The sequence below is a fragment of the Microtus oregoni genome, unplaced genomic scaffold (genome assembly GCF_018167655.1).
Source record: "Microtus oregoni isolate MIOR12 unplaced genomic scaffold, Mior012 000004F_ref0000308, whole genome shotgun sequence".
In the NCBI taxonomy this organism is placed as follows: domain Eukaryota; kingdom Metazoa; phylum Chordata; class Mammalia; order Rodentia; family Cricetidae; genus Microtus; species Microtus oregoni.
Genome location: NW_024543063.1, coordinates 27,078,216 through 27,096,443, shown reverse-complemented (window position 1 = coordinate 27,096,443; position 18,228 = coordinate 27,078,216). Strand labels below are relative to the sequence as shown.

General features: G+C 45.4%; 1 protein-coding gene across 17 annotated transcripts in view; it reads left to right on the top strand.

Moving 5' to 3' along the window:
- Pard3 (par-3 family cell polarity regulator) overlaps positions 1-18,228 on the top strand; it is a 501,294-nt gene that overhangs the window by 77,783 nt on the left and 405,283 nt on the right. For all 17 annotated transcript variants that reach the window (XM_041649748.1, XM_041649755.1, XM_041649756.1 and 14 more), the window contains exon 2: positions 13,844-13,945. In XM_041649748.1, the coding sequence (XP_041505682.1) occupies positions 13,844-13,945 (102 nt within the window). The remainder of the gene's footprint in view (positions 1-13,843; positions 13,946-18,228) is intronic.

Below are 18,228 nucleotides of genomic sequence, written 5' to 3'. Positions count from 1 at the left end.
GAGTCTTCTGCCGGGGTCTAGTGGAGCTGGAATCTCAGATTGGGAAAGCTTGCCTCGTAGCTGGTTGCACAGGGCTCAGACCCAGGTTGTTGCAAGTGTTTATGCTTTTACATGTATGTTCAATAGAGACAGCATATGTGGTGAGCTGGAGAAGAGGGACCCTTAGTTGAGGAATTGCTTTCATCAGATTGGTCTGTCGGAGAGTCTGTAGGAGCATTTTCTTGATTAAGGATTAAGGATGGATGTGGGGTCTAGGCCACTGTGGCTGCCACCAGCCTTGGAGAAGCGGTCCTAGTTTGTGTGAGGAAGGCAATTGAGCAAGCCAGTGAGCAGCAGTCCTGTGTGGCTTCTGCTACCAGGTGCCCACCATGGCTTCCCTTAATGATGGCTGTGGTTAGAATGTGTAAGCCGAATCAACCCTTTTCTCCCAACGCTCCTTTTGGTCGGTGTTTAATCACAGCAGCAGGGAAGCCAAACAGTAGAGGTAGTTTATTTTATTTAAATTTTAATATCGTATGTGTTTAGTGTTCCTCCTCCATGTATGTCGTGTACCATGTGTGTGCCTGGTGGCAGAGTAGGCAAAAAGAAGGCGTCGGTGCCTTGGAGTAGGAGTTACAGATGGTTGTGAGCAGCCAGGTGGGTGCTGGGAATGAAACTCAGGTCCTCGTAAAGAGCATCCGCTGCTCTTAACCTCCAGCCACCTCTCCAGCCCCTGATACACAGTTAAATTGTGCATTATGAGTCGTTTTCAGGATTAAAGTATGTATCGATGAGAACAGTTACCTCATTTATCCTTGTTTAGAGAGGGGAAAAAAATCTTCCGGGAGTGTGTTTCATTCAGACCGTAGAGCTGTGCTGTATAGAGTGGAGTGGCTCAGGCAGGGCCAGGGCGCTGAGCAGTTTCATTGCCTTATGGTGGTTACTGACAGGGCAGCTGCCCCAAGGATGCCCTGGTCATCTCGGCATTGCCGCCGCTCTCTGGCTGTGCCATGAAGGCCTTGTTCTTACCCATGTCTGGAAACTGCACTTCCTGCCCCGCCCCTCCCCGTAAAGCCCCTGCTCTGGTGCTGTCCCCTGAAGTCTCCACCCTGTTCTCTCTGTTCCTGTGTGGCTGGCACCTCTCCACTGTTTACCTCCATGGTGAAGCCTCACAAACCTGTTTTACTCCAGTGTTCTCCCTCCCTCATCTGATAAGGTTGCAGTTTCCAGTGTTGTCATTGAGGAAGTCTGTTTCCTAATTACCGGCTGTATAATTACATCCTTTGGCATTCCTACACAGCTAATTTGTTTCTTTGTTTCCAACTAGGATTTTATAAGGGACTTTAAGTGCGCTTGGGAGTGTCATTTCAGGGAGAATGGTTCTGTTTCTAGAGCCCTTGGTGTAGGTGATTACCCAGTATTTGTGGCTATCATTCTCTGGAAATACGTTGAGGCTGTTTCTTTTAAAAAATATTTAACCATTTTTTAATATTAAAACATGATTACAGAATCCATTCACCCTTCCATTTCCTCTCCTTTCCTCCCCCTATTCCTTATCCCTTGCTGTTTCTCAAATTCAGACTCTATTTCTTTAATTTTGTTGCAAATATACCCTTAAATATGTAACTGTAACCTCCTCAGGAAAGGCGTGTGGGGTTAGCCCTTATTTAAAAATTCCTGTTTCAGAGTAATTCCCCTATAAAAGACTAAGTGTTAATAGGCCAATCAGCCCACAGACAGGACATCTCTGCCACACTTGCCGCCAGGCTCAGGGACCGTCACAGAAGAGGACACAGAACAAGTGTATGAGGATTGGGTCAACACAGAACCTCCCAGGCGTGACAGGACCGGGCACGCATCAACTCAAAACAGCCAAGGTTGCAATCACAATACCCAAACATGCCAGCCAGTATTCCAGCAGGAAGGGCAGGGGTTCTCTAACCGGCACTCCAACACCTGATGGCTTCTGGAGGAAGGAGGGTCAGTTTTCTTTAGCGGCATGGCTCCTGGTAGGCCAGCCAGGTCCTCGTAGATGGTCCTATACCCAGGAGTCTGTGTGCAGTACAATTTGGCTAAGATGGGTTAGTTATTAAAAATAATAAAAAGAGGACATGATGTTGGGTGTGACAGGAAGGTGTGGGGGACGTCAGGGAGAGGAGTTGGGGCTGTAAACATGAGAAAAATACATATGAAAAATGAATGGGGGAAGAATGTTACCCAGATATTTGTCCGGGTAATGGACGGCAGCCTGTGCAGCAGCATGGGGCTTCCGTTCTTCCAACTCCCATGGTTGGACTGGGATAGATGAAGAGGGCTGACGACCCGGGTCTGGAAGAATAGATCTGTGCCAGGAAGTCAGGTGTGGGCAGGAGTGCCACAGTGGGCAGGAGAGAGCCTGACTTTCCAGGAGGTGCAGACAGGCACTCACGAGCCTGAGTAGGAGGAGAATCCATTTCCCTGTTACACGGGGCAGAGAGAGAGACAGAGAGAGACAGAGAGAGAGAGAGAGAGAGAGAGAGAGAGAGAGGCACTCCCTCTGCTCCGAAGGTGCAGTCACAGGAAGGAGTATCCACAGGAAGGAGTATCCCTGTCCTGGCAATCCTTTGAAGATACCATCGTAGATCCCTCCCTTGACTGAGGATAGGAGCCCTGTGGGAGAAGAGGGAACCCCACCTCTGGCATCAGCAGTCTCAGGGAGTCTCAGGGACCTCGGAGCCCAGGCCTGCCACTCTCCCTGGACTGTTCTGAGTTGCATGCAGAGCACCACAGTCTGGGACCCTCCCTGCCTGGTGCCACGTTGGTATTGTAACAATGTGGTGCTGTGGGGCCCCAACCCCAAGCCGGCACAGGGTAGGCTGGGCTGAGTTTGAATGGAAGCATCACAAGCTACAGTTGGCTCGCTGCTTGCCCAGGCTTCCGAGGTGGAAAGCAGAGGTAGGTGCTGAGTCTTCCAATGCTCTATCTCTTCCCCTCATCCCTTAGTTTGGGAGTATACCTTTGATATAGTCCTGGTTAGGGTATCCAGGTATATGGGATTTCTATGTAATTGTGATGGGGTAATCTGAGAGAAGTTGTTTTGTTGTTTTCTTTTCGGTTTCTCAGGAATAAGCCAAGGGGTGGGTTTGGATTAAGTGGGAGGAGGGAGCTGGGTTGCTTTATTTGTCTCAGAATTCTGAGTTGTTGTGATTGGGTCGTATTTCAGCGGGGGTGTTCTTTCCAAGGTCAGAGAGTTCCCTTTGGTCTGCTGCCTTGGGACTCCTCTTTGCTGGCTGGGGAGTCAATGTGTGAGTGTAGATTTTCTTTTGTCAGCTGATAACTGTCTTTAAAGATCTTCTAGGGAGGTTATTTGGATTTCGTTTTGCTGTGTATGAGAGAAATAGTTATTTGAGGTCCCTGATTCTATTTTGAGTTGATGGATTGTTTTTTTTTCTGCAGTTTGACTCCAGTGCTGATGGAATCATAGCCTACAACTAAGTGCAAAAAGCATTCTTTCTTTACACTCCAGGAAGTGAAAGATATTGTCTGATGCGTCGTGGTGGTTGTGTGTGTGTGTGTGTTGGCCCCAGATCAGCTTCACATGTTGTTTCTCAGGCTCTGAGACAGTTTCTTTTTTATAGTGGCATATTATTTGTATTTTAATAAATAAATCCAACTGGAAAACCAGAAAAGCCAAGCTGCAGGAGAAGTCTTTCCTCTACCAAGGCTGGATAACTGCAAACTAAGCAGCTTAAGCCTCTCTGAGACGGTTTATACTGAATCTGGAAAGAGAGGGAGAGGGAGGGAGGGAAGGAGAGAGAGAGAGAGAGAGAGAGAGAGAGAACGAACCAGCAGAAATCAAACTCACAGGCTTAGATGGTTCTTTACTGAACAGGGGGAGATGGCGGAGATCAACCCCACACATTGTTTTTCAGGCTCTGTCCATCCTTTTCTGAGCCAGTTTCTCCTTGAACCTGGGACCACCAAGTGTGTTAAGCTGGCTGGTCAGTGAGCCCCAACGCTGGAATTATAAATACACGCTGCCATGCCTCATCTCTTTCAAAAGCCGTGACCTCTGAAAACCAAACTCAGGTCCTTGTGATTCTGAGGCAAGCGCTTTGCCCACCAAGCTCTTTCGTAGACACAACACTGATAATTTGAAAAGACCCTTCTCTTGGTTAAGGTTTTTCTCTTGGTTCAATTTCTCCTTCCCATGTTGACCCTTTGACCTGCTTACTAGATCTTCAGGGAGAGATGGCGGTGTGTCCTGGAGGGAACGACTCGCATTTCCAAGTCTGTGGTGTTCCTCTGCCCTTCCGTTGGCTAGATGGTGATCACCTTCCTCAAGTCGTGTTTCTTAGTATTTCATCTCTTATACAAAATGGAGTGGAAGACTTAAGAGTAGCCCAGAGATATGCCCAGAGACAGGTGGCCCTTCACCCGGTGAACTCGGGTTGAGAGAGATGGGTGTACCACCTGATGCCACTCTTCAGGAGCTTACGGTGGCAGAGCTTCCGATGGCACTCTTGAGGCTGTCCTGAAGGCTGCTTTGTTAATTAGTACCTGACTTGGATGCCCTACACATCCAGGGCCTCACGTATTTCCTTTGTCTCTCTCACTGTCGGGTGGCAGTACTGGCCTCGTCCTGTCTCTCACACTCACTGGGACTGGAGGCAAGATGCCAGGGTGTCCTGACTCCTAGATGCAGCTAACCTGTGGGTGAGAGCAAAGGTGTCCAACTGCTGTCTGGTCTCCCCACCACATGGGGCATTGTCTGTCTGGACTCTAACAGCCTTAGCTTTGCTGTCGTCTGGACTATAAGACATAGTAACCAATGGTGACTTCTTAGCCAGGCTGGAGAACTGGAGGATGAAGGATGAGCAGCAAATTTGACCATGTACTTCTCTGAGCAAAGCACAGGACTGTGTGCTGACTACATTTCCCAAGAAGCACTTGTGTGAAGCCTTTTCTTTACTTCACACAGTTAGTCTATTTCTTTAGTATACAGCTTTTTTTTTTTTTTTTTTTTTTTTAAATAACACAGTGCTTTGTTCTCCACTTTAGAAAGCTTATACAAAGTCCCTTTGGGTATTTTACCAATAAGAAAGGCAGGATGCTACAGGAACACAAAGGAAGCAGGCTCTTTAGTACAAGTCAGTTCTAGATGAGTACCCAGGGCCAAGGGCCAAGCTATAGAGGAGCTTTTCCAAGCAGACATGGGAAGGTGAATACAACTAGAGGAGTTCAGAATTTGGCCGTGACAGCATCCGGTGAGGAACAGGAGGAACAGTTCTAGGAGGGGGAAGGCGAGCTGGGGTGTGTAGGATGTTGTGTGCTCTGCCCGTGACTGCTGTGGTAGCAGAAGGGGCAGGAGCAAAGTGAGATGAGGTGGCCATGATTACAGGACTGAGCAGGACTGACGAGTGGCTAGGAAGGGAGAAATGCATTCACCGGTTGTTGGAATGGTTAGATCAAAGATTATATCAACTTCATTAGGGAAAATCAGAAGTGGCAGGGGAAGAGAACCTCCAACTCATAGGGATCCTAGGGGTTACTTCTCTTGAACTAAGAGTGTCTGGGATTTTCTTTTTTCATTTTTAAAGACAGGGTCTCATGTAGACCAACCATGCTGGCCTGGAACTCACCCTGTAACCAAGGGTGAGCTTGAACTTCTGTTCTTCCTGCCTTCGCTTTCCAGTTGCTGGAATTTTTGGCATGTCCATTCCTACCTATGCTTCTGGGGATGGAATGCTGTCTTCATTCGTAACAGGCAAGCCTTCTACCAACTGAGCCACACCTCCAGTCCCGGGACAAAAGCTTGAATTGCTGTTAGTGTTCCACGGATTGGATGTGCTCAGCTTGTTTTAGAAAAGTGCGTGCTTAGCTGGAGATCAACCACATTATCTCTCCCCATGTTTGGTTACTGCGTCTGTAGGTATTTTCAATATTAACCCTTTAAAAATATCTATGTACTTGATACCAAATCTCTCCCCGCAGATCACACTAGTGAGCTGGAGATGCAGCTCAGTGGGTAGATGACTTGCCCTGCATGTGTAATGTTCTGTATTTCTTCCTTTGTACTGAGTAAAAATTTCCATTCTCCCGCCTCCCCTCTCACGTGCTTGATGGTTTTACACAGGCCGGCTTCCTGTGTTCTCATTAACTCAGCCACTGCCTTCGTTTACTCTGCTGTCAGCTTGTTCTGGACAGTCCATGGATAGTTGTGGGTTAGCTATAGCTGCCACAGCTGGCCAGGCTGAGCCATGGGAGGTTTGCTCAGATGGAAGTCACGTGATGATGCTTCACAGACAGATCCCAGCTCCCACCCTGGGCTCAGTCTCTGCAGAAAAGTCTCTCCTCCTTGGTGCTCCAGCACCTCCACACTCTGCTGGCCAGCTGCTGCCTACAGGAAAGGGCTATGCTACCATCTTTTTTCCTATGTCAGCATGGAGGACAGTGGCTTTCTCATATGTCTCTGCTTGGGAAACTCAGCTCTTCCTTGTTTTATAACCAATTCTCGGTTTACTTTCTTGGTTTAAAGACTTGGGGGATTTTTATTTTCCTAGATGCATGTTGCACATAGGTGCTTACTTGTGTATGCTTGTTTGTTTACATCTGTATTGAGAACAAGCTAGTTTCAAGTATGCATGGGTGTTTGTGTTGTTTGTGTGTATGTGTGTGTGTGATGCAGGATGACTCTGGGTGGCATACCATGGCATTGTCCACTTCTGTTGATAGGGCCTCTCACTGGCCTGGACACCCCCCCCCATTAGGCTTGGCCATCTGATCAAAGAGCACCAGGGGTCCTCCCCTTCTTGCTTCTCAGCCCTGGTATTATAAGCACACCCTACATCTTGGTAGATTTACATTGTTCAGGGGATTGGACTCAGGCTCTCTGGCTTGCAAGGCCACCTGAGCCCTCCTTCAGCTTGAACTAGCTATTTTAAAATAATAGCCAGTGTTACGATACTTCATTGATGAGTATTTCATAACATTTTCTCAGAAGGCTATTTCCTTCAATATTCATAAAACCATTATTACAATTTGGAAAATTAACAACTTCTAACAACTACTTGATACATAATCTATGGTAATGGTTTTTAAGCAGTCCTCAAGATAGCATTAAACTTTATTGCATGTATTAGATATGATCGCACAGGCCTATAATCCCAGCTTTCTGTTCAAGGCAGGCCTGCTTGGACTGAAGAGCAAATTTAAGGTCATTTTTTGAAGCTGAGTGAGATAATGTCTCAATATTAAGCAGGGGACATAGGTAAGTCAGTTAGAATGCTCACATAGCATGCAGAAAGGTTTATTCCCCAGTGCTACCACCCTTTTAAAAATTGTGTGGTAATTTTGGATGGACATTGGGGCCTGGTGTAATTAGATCTGAGCTCCATCATTGAGCCTCATTCCTAGCCTGATTTTCTTTTCTTTTTAAAAATTCTAACAAAAATTCAGTCTAGAACCACATTTGTATACTCTCATGCTTCTGTAGTCCCTTTTGATCTTGAAGAGCCCCCCTGTTACTTTAAAAGGACAGACTTCTAACAGCTCTTTATTGAAAGGAATTTGAGCCACCAATTCACCCATTGCCCAGCTTGTTAGCTGTTGACACCCAATGACATTCACCGTCCTCATGCCCTCACAAGCACATAACGACATGTTACAAAAATGCTGCCATTAGGTGCCTTTGTAGTACGCCACTCCCTCCCATACACGCTTCGGCAGGCATTCCCTCCCTTCACACAAGAGTGCGCTTTTACTTAGCTGCCGTGCATTACTCCCATCACGACTCACTATTTAATGTGACAAGTGTCTTTATCCTTTTCATAGGTTTTTGTCTTTAGCGTCCTGTGCTGTACTCAGGTTGGCAGAGGTGTACTTTCCTTCTCTAGATTTTATTCAGTTTTATGTATATAGCTGTTTTGCCTGCTTGACTGTGCGTTATGCTTAGTGCCCTCAGGGGCCAGAAAAGGGAGTCAGATCCCCTTTAACTGGAGTTAGAGACAGTTGTGAGCACCTTTGGGTGGTGGGAACCAAAGCTGGGTTCCCTGGAAGAGCTGTTTGTACTCTTAACTGAGCTACCTCTCCCCTAGCCATGGACTCTTGATTTTTTTTTTGAAAAATCACTTTAGTCATGTTTCTAAAAAGCACCTTACAGTTTATACTTGTCTAGTTGCTTACTGGGTTCTCTGTCCCCTAGCCTGCCATTGGGAAGGTTATGATCTGATTGGGTTGACTCAGGAAGGCTCCTGTTCTGCCAGAATGGAGATAAAAACTGTGTCATTGGCCCTGGCTCCTCCTTGGTGAGGAATGAGACTATCGTACCCGTCTTTATAAAAATGGCAAGGGAAGATGCCAATGACAGCTTCATCCCTGTGTCCTGTGAGAGACTGCCTGGTTCTAAAAGAACAAGACATGCAAAGTTATTTTCGTGAACTTGGAATTTACCTTCCCTCCCTGTTGCCTCTTTCGTTTTCATTAGCGAGAGACATGACTGCATCCACTCTCCTGTGGGGCAAGAGATTTGTGGTTCTCTTGTGTGCTAGGCTGGTGTTGAGGCTTTAGCATGGGTGTGGCTTGGGGTTGAGTATTGGGCCTGAGGAGCACATGCATTCAGTATTAGTCACTCCCCAACAAGAATGCAAATCTTTTCATTGTTGGATGTCAGACATGACATCTGACCATCCATGTCCTCCACCCCTGCTGAGAAGGCAACACAAGTGTATTTACTTGTATTAACTGAGTTACCACAGCAAACAGATAAACTAGTTCTTTAAGTTTTTGGTAAAGACGTGCATTTCTGAAGTGCAAATGTGGTTAAATCAGGCAAAGCCACATCCTGTCTTGAAATGCTAATGTTTCATTAAATAACTCCCCAAACAGACCCCGTGTTTAACTGTCTGTTGTGGCTCCCATAGACACATAATTACACCACTGCCTAGTGGCTTACATAGATGCATTATTATAGCTCTGTCTGGTGGCACACTTAGATACATAGTTACAGCACTGCCTCGTGGCTTATATAGATACATAGTTACAGCACTGCCTTGTGGCTTGTATAGATACATTGTTATAGCATTGTCTAGTGGCACACTTAGATACATAGTTACAGCACTGCCTCTTAGCTTGTATAGATACATTGTTATAGCCCTGGCTAGTGGCACACTTAGATACATAGTTGCAACACTGCCAAGAATGAAGACTATTTCCTTTGATTGGTTCTACCAGCTTTCAAAAGTGAATTGTTTTCTAATCCTTGTTCTGTCATTAGCAACAGTGACTTCATTATCTTAGGGATGTAATTACCTTATGGCTAATTGGTTAAATGTATGCTTAGTATTAAGTGGTTGCCTGTTATCATTGAAGAGAAATTCTCAATTTTTTTGTTTCTTAATATACATGCATACATACGGTACTCCAAGAATGGCAGTGAGTGGATCCTGCCCTCTCTGACTTAAAATCCATTCATTTGGAATCTACCAGAATATTTCTGCTTAAATTGCCTGTATTCTTCTTGACTCTTTTTAAAAATATATTCTCACTATTTTGTTGGTTGACCCTGCCCCTTGCCCAGTGTATGTTTTCCTTTTCCTCCATCTCAGAGAGCCAGTCTTGGTGTGTGTGTGTTTCTCTCTCATACACATGTACTTATTAACAGACTGCTTTCCACCAGATTTAGTTGGGGCTTGGTTAGGTAAGCTACTCTTCCTGGTGGAGTGCTGCCTGTAGCTGATCTGCACAGCCCTCTGCACAGCCCTCTTTCCATTCTTGAGCTGCCCCTGCAGCCTTCTGTGCTCTGACTCCCAACCCCGCCCCAGCCCCATCCTCTAGAAGGTGGTCTCGGTTGGTCTGGGTGCTTTGAGTGCTCTTTCCACAGCATCCCAAGACATTTCACTCGGAGATCCTGGTGGCTTCATTCTAAGTGGGGGCATGTCTGCCTCCAGCAGCTTTCTGGATTCTTGTCACTATTCAGGGTGAGTGTCCCAGTGACCTCTGTAGTTCAGGGAGTTCTCTTTCCTCACATGGTCTGCTTCATAAGTCATGTCATTTTTGTTTATAGCTTATTCCTTCTTTTGTTGGAACACATCTTCTAATACTTTCCGAGAAAGGTACAGTGAAGGTTACATTTTTCTTATCTTTTAAGTTTTACAAGTAGACAAGGCGGGGGCTTCCATGATAGAGGGTTTCTTGAGGGAAGCTACCGGAATACTGTCATTTGCTGCTTGCTGATGCTTTTGTTTTTCTTTTTTAATTTTTTAAAGATTTGTGCATGTTGGACTGGTGATAAGTCTCACCTGCCACCACACTTGACTGTCTGAGTTTGGTCCCTGGAGCCTACATGGTGGAAGGAGACAAACTACAAGTTTATCCTGTAACACGCGTGCACGCAAGCACGCACAAACGCATGCATGCACAGTGTTGTGTTTGCTTGTTCCTGGGGTGTATGCTCCTGTGTTTGTGAGGACACATACAGATGTATGCCTGTGCCTGTGGAGGCCAGAGGTTGACTTTGGGTGTCTTGTCTCAATCCACTCTCCTCCTCTTCTTTCCAATGAACACTGATCTCCTCCATTAAGTTATACCTGCTAACCAATGGGTCTCGTATCTGTGCACCCCAGCTGCAGTTCTAGACAAGCATGCCGCCACATACATGCTCTCCTTTTCCTCGTCTTTCTACCTCCACCTCAGGAGTCCTGGGATTATAGGCATGCACCACCACACCTGCTTTTATGTGATGCTGGGGATGGAACCAGGGCTTTATTCTTGCTAGTTTTCATTCATCCTGGCTGTTAGGTGCTCATAACAGTCAGATACCTGTCATAACCATGTGGCGTGTCTGACTGAATCAAGGCCCCTCCTGATGTGTAGTCTACAAGCCTCAAGTTCAGAAAGCCTTGCTCTGTTATTGGGGGATACAGAAAATTTATGGGCTGTTTCAGAGAAGAGATAGTGATTGGCAGTGTCAGATTTTGCTTGCAGACCAAGGACTGAGGAAGGACCAATTTTATGAAGCCCTGCAGAAGCTGCTGCTGACTTAATGAGCAGTTTTTGGAGTGTGATGGGAGGATGCCTGAGTACTCTGGGATTGTGGAAGATGAGCCCGAAGCAAAAAGCATATTGATTATTTAAAAAATATTTATGTGTGTACCTGAGGCGTGTGCATGTTCCCGTGCCTGCACATGTACCATATATATATTTGGAGGCTGGAGGAACCCCATATGTTGTTCTTAGAAATGCTATCCATACACTTTGAGCCAGGGTTGCTCATTGACTCGCAATTAACTATCTATGCTAGACTGGCTGACTGACTTTGGAGCCTCAGGAATCTCTAGTCTTCCTAATGCCAGTGCTGGGATTACACGCATGTACCACCACACATGATGTTTTTAAAAGATGCTGTATATGTATAACATTGTTGTATTTACCCAGTTAATATGCATGTATACTATTTTGACAACTGTATGATTTCTTAAAGGTATCTCTTATATATAAAACATTTGTGGAGGATATTCTTGAATTTCTTAAAGGTATTTCTTATATATAAAACATTTGTGGAGGATATTCTTGAATTTTGGGATGGATAACATCAGTTTCCCTCCCCCCTTTTTATGATTACTTTTAAAACATTTTTTAGAGAATATATATAATTATAGCATTTCTCTTTTCCCTTTTGTCCCTCTCTAAAGCCTCTTATATACCCTTCCCCTCTATCCTTCAAATTCATGACCTTTTTCATTAATTAGTATTGGACACACACACACATATTTGTTACTGCATGTATACATGTGTGTTCCCAGACATAACCTGTTCAGGAAACATATAACTGGTATGTATGCTTTCAGTGCTGATCGTTTGGCAGTGGCTAGTAATTGATGTGCTCAACCCTGAGGAAGAACATCTCTCTCACTCCCAACTGTCCTCGGTTGACTATAGTTCTTTGTTTAGGGTTGGGGCCCCATGTCCTTGTCCACTCTGGCATATCCACTGGAGTGGTCCTGTTCAGCTCCTGTTTGGGCAGTCATGTAGGTGAGCCTTTACGGACACAGCTTTTGACATTGCTAGGAGACGACAGTCTCACAGCAAACTCCCCGATCCTCTGACTCTTACAATCTTTCCACTCCCTTTTGGCAATGTTGCCCTTGACTTAGATCTGCAAATGTTTTGTAGATTTATCTGTTGTGACTGGGGCTCCACAACTCTGCATTTTGATTGAAACACATGTGCTTTTTACCTGGTTCTGGGCATCAAACTTAAGTTCTTAAGAGCATGCCACTGACTGAGCCTCTTCTCAATAATTCTTTGAAAAACATTTGTGGTTACGATGATTGCAGAATTGATTTATCAATTAGAGGATGAGAGCTATGTGTTTGGCACTTGTAAAAGCAGATCATTCTGAAACGGCTTTTAAAACCTCAAATGTAACATCTTGACTACTCCTGTGTGTGGGCGTAGGATTATTGATGGTAGGCTTGACAGAGACTTCTTGTCTGTCCTGGGGCATGATTGACAGGTAGATCTCTTGGACAGAGTGAGGTCCAAGAAGACATGTCAGGTAGACAGGGGAACCTGGAGAAAGTAGGAGTCCTGGATGGAGATACTAGTGCTTATGGGGCCTCCACTTGGTGGGCTGGGAAAGGGAGGTGTTGGGAAAGAGACTTCCATAGAGCAGACGGGCATATATGCCTGTGTATGTGTGTCTACGTATCTGGTGTGTGTACTGTGTATCTCTGTTTGTCGTTTGTGTGTTTTCATTCTAGATGCACAATTCCCTTTATAAAAATCTCAGTAGCAGAGGTAGTTTGCATGGTCCTGCTCTTGTAGTATTGATTAGTAAGGTCTGAACTGCTTGTCCCACTGGCTAAACAGTGATAAGGACAGTAATTCCCTGTCTCTGTGATGTGTGTTGTGTATTATGGGATCTGAGACATACCTGTGTGAGAGATGTGTTTGGGCAGCTTCCAGAAACTGCTCACCTCTGACCCTGCCTTGCATCGTCTTGGCTCATAGATCTGGTGGAATCTGTGTTTAAGCTAACACTCATCTTTTGTTTTCAAGATAGGATGGTGTCAAACATCCTTTCTTAGGGAAAGAAAAAACAGTGTTAACACAACTTTTGGGTAGCAGTTCTGTGTTTTTTTTGGGAAATCAGTTCATGACAGCATACAGTTTCCTGTATTTCTATATGAGCATCTGTATCAGAGTTATTGTGGAGTTCAGGGACTACTGTGCCCTTCTCAAATTACTTACAGTCTGTGTGTGTGTGTGTAAATACATTATATAGAATATTACTTTTTTTGTAGCTATGGTTGTCCAGGAGCTCATTTTGTAGATCAGGCTGGCCTCAAATGGACAGAGACCCACCTGCCTCTACCTCCCAAGTGCTGGGATTAAAGATGTGCGCCTCCACTGCCTGGCTAATATTTCAAAGTTTTAAGTGGTATCTTTTTTCTCCTTTCTCTCCATCTCCATTTTTGAGCTACAGGCCCTGCATCTTTAACGGGTTGCTTTAAATATAAATAGTTCATTGTGCACATGTCCACGCGGGCCAGATTTGACCTTTTGGAGCATAGGCTCCCAACACAGCCTTCTTGGTCCATGTGCTGGCTTGTCTGCTTCTCTGTCCATTTATTCAGGCCTGTTTGAGAGGAGCGCATTGACTCTGCAGCACATGCAATATGCTAGTTGTAGAGTATGTGTGAGTGACCTAATCACAGAGGAAGAGGAGGACTGACTCTACCGCGTGTTGATTCCTGCTTCAAGTTTTAATTGGTTGTAATATTATTGATATTCCCTTTAATGGTCAGGAAGTTATTAGAGTTTAAATTGTTGAATTCCCTTTCTGTGATGCTAACGTATTTGGCATTTCTGTTCTTTTGTCCAGGATCCAAACTACTGGATACAGGTGCACCGCTTGGAGCATGGAGACGGAGGGATTCTAGACCTGGATGACATCCTCTGTGATGTTGCTGACGACAAAGACAGAGTGAGTTCATGGCTGGGCAGTCTGCTCTAAAGGCAGTTTTCCAGGATGAGAGTGGCAGGGGGGAGCCCTTCCCTTCTGCGCTCGAGACACAGGTGGAAAGTCACAGAGGCCACCCACTCCCTTTTGATCTGTGTCATAACAGACACAAAGACCCTCACTGCCCAGTGCCAGACAGTAATGACTCTCCTGTCACTGGAGGTTTAACACTTATTCTTTAGAATTTTTACCCAGCAACTTTTACAATGAAAATGTACAAAGTATTCTTTGTCATCCCACCCTTATTTTTGCCAGACACAATGAAGATCTTGTTTCTAATCTCGTATGTGGCATCTTCCAGTTCTGGTTCCAGTGCTGGCTCAGAGATGGCCCTGTATGATGACTCACCCCCTTGAGCCGCTGTCTTGCTACGGATGGCTGTGCATGGTCCAGACATTTTTGTTTGTGCTGTGTGTGCTTTCCTCTCATGAAACTGCCCCCCACTGCACCCCCTGCCACCTTTCATCTGCGTTTCTTCACTACCAGCTTGAAGGTCGTCTTGGTTTTGCAGGCATAGTGGTTCATGCCAGTTTATGCTTGCTGACTGCGTGGAGGGAACAGGGAGGAGTGTAGCTCCTAGCATGATAAAAATGTGTGACTGGGTGCTGGGCTCTGCATATGAAAGTCAGCAGATTTTTTTTTTTTATTGCACTGAGATGATGAGAGTGGCTGGGCTCACAGAGCTTCTTGCCCGCACCTCCTGTTGTGTTTGGCTCGAAGTGAAATTGCACAAGGGCCCAGCAGCCACAGACACAGCTGTATCACCGCAGCTGTGCTGAGGTGGTTGCAGGTAGCCCTGGTCCTCATTACTCTCCAGTGTTCACACATGGGCATTTATGGTTAAAGCCAGGCCACTTTAGGAGGCTCTGGAGCTGCAAGATTGTTGGGACGCTCAGTTCACCGTGACTGGCGGTCTTCCCCACTCTATCTGTGTTGTTGCTGGACTGTGCTGGCGGGCACAGCTGCTGATGCCCTCTCAAGTCCATGTTTCTGGTAGTTGGTATCATGCCTGCTGTGAATTGGATAGAAATCCTACATAGTTTCTTGAAATCTCAAGAAAACAAACATAGCAGGTACAAGTATTAAAAAATTCAAGGAGGCCTGAATTCCCAGTACTTGCTATGGTAGGGTTTGTCTTTTTGTAGCTACCATGGGCCAGTAACATATTGTGTCAAAAAAAAAAAATAGAAATCTTTTAGGCCTGTTTGCAGTTTGATGATGATTTTCTTGGGTGCTATTTCTCCCATTAGGGGTTCTCATTTAGCAGGGCTCACGCTCGGTGATTTCCTTTGAGCACTGTGAAGGGTCCTGAAACTGTGGTTAGTTTGGTGTTGGTTCAGTTCTGAAGCTGAAAGCGACTTTGGAGACCTGAAGAATTGATGGTGCTTTCCCAACCACAATGCTAGAAATTCACTGCTATACTGACTGTTCTGGCATTCCTTTCTGCTCCTTTATTTTCCTTATTCTCTCTTTTTCTGCCACCCATAGTGTGTGCTCTGCAGTAGCTGGGTAGAGTATAGTCCAAGTCCACGAGGCTGAGATAGTTGGTGCTTAGATCTTTGGGACAGTTTGTCATTTGTCATCAATCGGAAACCATGTACACTTAACTGCATGATGACAAAGAACCAGGAACAAGCCGCTCTAGATCTGATTGTTAAAGGCTTTGCATATCTAAATCGTGTGATTAGTAAACTGCATTTTTGCTTTGTAATCTTGTACAAATCAGATGATGATAAAGCCATGTATTCATTAGTGTTAGAAAAAGGTTTGAAGTTTTAGGAAGTGTAATTGTTATTTTTAGTTTCCTATTATGATTCCTGAAATAGATTTCTAAGTAGAATGCTAAAGGATAGACTGGAACATTGTAGCGGGAGTAGGAACCATAGGCTTAGGGGCAGCTTTTCTTTCCTTGTGCCCTCCCGCCTCTTGGGGCATGGTTTCACACACACATACCAGTTCATTTGATGAATTGCTGCCCTGCAGATCCATCTCCATGATTTGGAGGATCAAATCATACCTAACTCCATGACAGGCAGTTCAGGCTGCACGGCCATTTGGTGGCTCATTGTCAAACGTCCAGTTTCCATTAAGGACTAAAAGCAGGCCAAGAGCTACCTCTTGAAGGGAGAATGCTTAGCAGTGGATTGTGATAGAACCTTGGTATAAAAGCCCAAGGGTTTCCACTGTCATTACCTAGAGGTGTTGGCTAGAGACTCCAAACAGCATCCCTATCTGCCACAGTCATGTTAGGGACCACTGTTTGCCACTGCCACCTCAAATACCATTGGATCTACTAGATCATATGACTTAAACGGTGGAGCAGCCTGAACAGCAGCTTGGACTTGTTGATGCTCTGGGCCCTCCTCAAAGTCAGAAGTTTTCTGAGTCACTTCGTAAATGGGCCAGAGTAACACACCCAAGTGAGGGATTTGCTGCTTTCAGAATCTAAATAGGCCACTGAGTTTCCTTTACTTTCTTGGTGCTGGGAAAGTCCGGATACTTGTCCTTCATATTAGGGATATCTCTGCATGCCCTACATCCCTGGACTCTGAGAAATTTCACTAAGGTAGAAAGCCCTTGAATTTTGGTTAGATTTATTTCCCCTTCTCTGATGCACGCTTGTGTTACCAAAGTGGTTGCCACCTCCTGCTCACCTGGTCTAGTCAGCAAAATGTCATCAATATAGTAGACCAGTATGATTTTTTGTGAAAGGGTAAGAAGATTAAGATCTCTTCAAACTGAAATTAAACAGATGGTTCAGTGGCTACGAGCACTGGCTTCTCTTCTAGAGAGCCCAGATAGTAACAACCATCTGTAACTCCAGTTCCAGGAGTCCAGTGTCCTCTGTTGGTCTCTTTTGTACATACATACATGCATACATACTAACATACATACGTACATACTAAAATACATACGTACATACTAACCTACATACATACATACTTATATACATACATACATACATACATACGTAAGGCAAACACACACATAAAATAAAAAGTAAAATTAAGACACAGGACTGAGGAGTTAATATGCCCTTGAGGTAAAACTGTAAAGATGTACTACTGGGATTGCCAGCTGAAGGCAAATTGCTTCTGGTGGTCCTAATTAATGGCTGTCAAGAAAAAGAGCATTTGCTGGATCAAAGATGTGTACCAATCTCCAGATCTGTTCAAGCAAGGACACCACATCTGGTTTAGTTGCTGCAGCTGGAGTCACTGCTGGGTTAAGTTTTCGGCAGTTAGCTGTCATTCCCCACGATCCATCTGTCTTCTGCACAGGCTAGATAGGAGAGTTTAGGGAGATGTGGCAGGGGCCTCTACCCCTGTGTCATCCAAGTCTTTGAGGCTGGCATAAATTTCTGCAATTCCTTCAGGGAGGTGATACTGTTTTGGCTTACTGTTCTCTGGTAGAGGCAACTCCAGTGCCTTCCTTATGACCTTTCTATAGGTCAGGGAGCCAGTGTGGGAAATTTGTCAGCTTCTAAGTGTAGCTATTCCAATTTTATACTCTAGAACTGGGGAAAAAGCCACAGGATGAGTCTGGGACCCCTTGGACCCACTGTGACCTTAGACTTCTGTCAAAGCTCCTTTGATTGCCTGACCTCCACAAGTCTCTAAGTAGGCCACGATGCTTTCTGGTGTCTCCTAGTGCCAGTGTCTGTTTAACTAGTGTTCAATAGGCCCCACGAGTCTGATTATCTCTCCCCCCCTCCCCCCACCACCACCAAGGTACAGCTGTCCTGGGAAAGGCCATAGGTCCCTCTGACAAAGGATAGGCAGAAGGCTTACATCAAAACTCTCTGGTATTGTAACAAGGTCCCTCCTCAAGTGGATCCACTGCTCTTCCCTTCCTTAAAGGGTTCTGGGCCTGTGAACCACACAAGTCTGGAAACTGGTTGATGAGCTGTGCTAGCCGATGCAGCCTTTATTTTGTTGGCTCTCCAGTGCCAACTGAAAATGGTGGTGGTGGGGGTTCAGGTGACGAGGTCTGCACTTGAGAAACAGACCCCTCCATTGGTGTGGAGAGTGGGTGACAGCGTCCGTTCTGGTTGGCATCAGGGGTCCCTGTGGGTGCTGGCAACCAAGCTCTCCACAAGAGCAGCCAGTGCTTTGAATTGCTGAACCCCATCTCTCTAGCCCAAATATGGTTTAATGTTAGTAGAAACAATTATGGTTGCTGGAAAAAGTTTGGGCGTTCAGCACAAAGTGTTAATGCTGCTTTTCCGAGAGGGGGCTGTATGATGG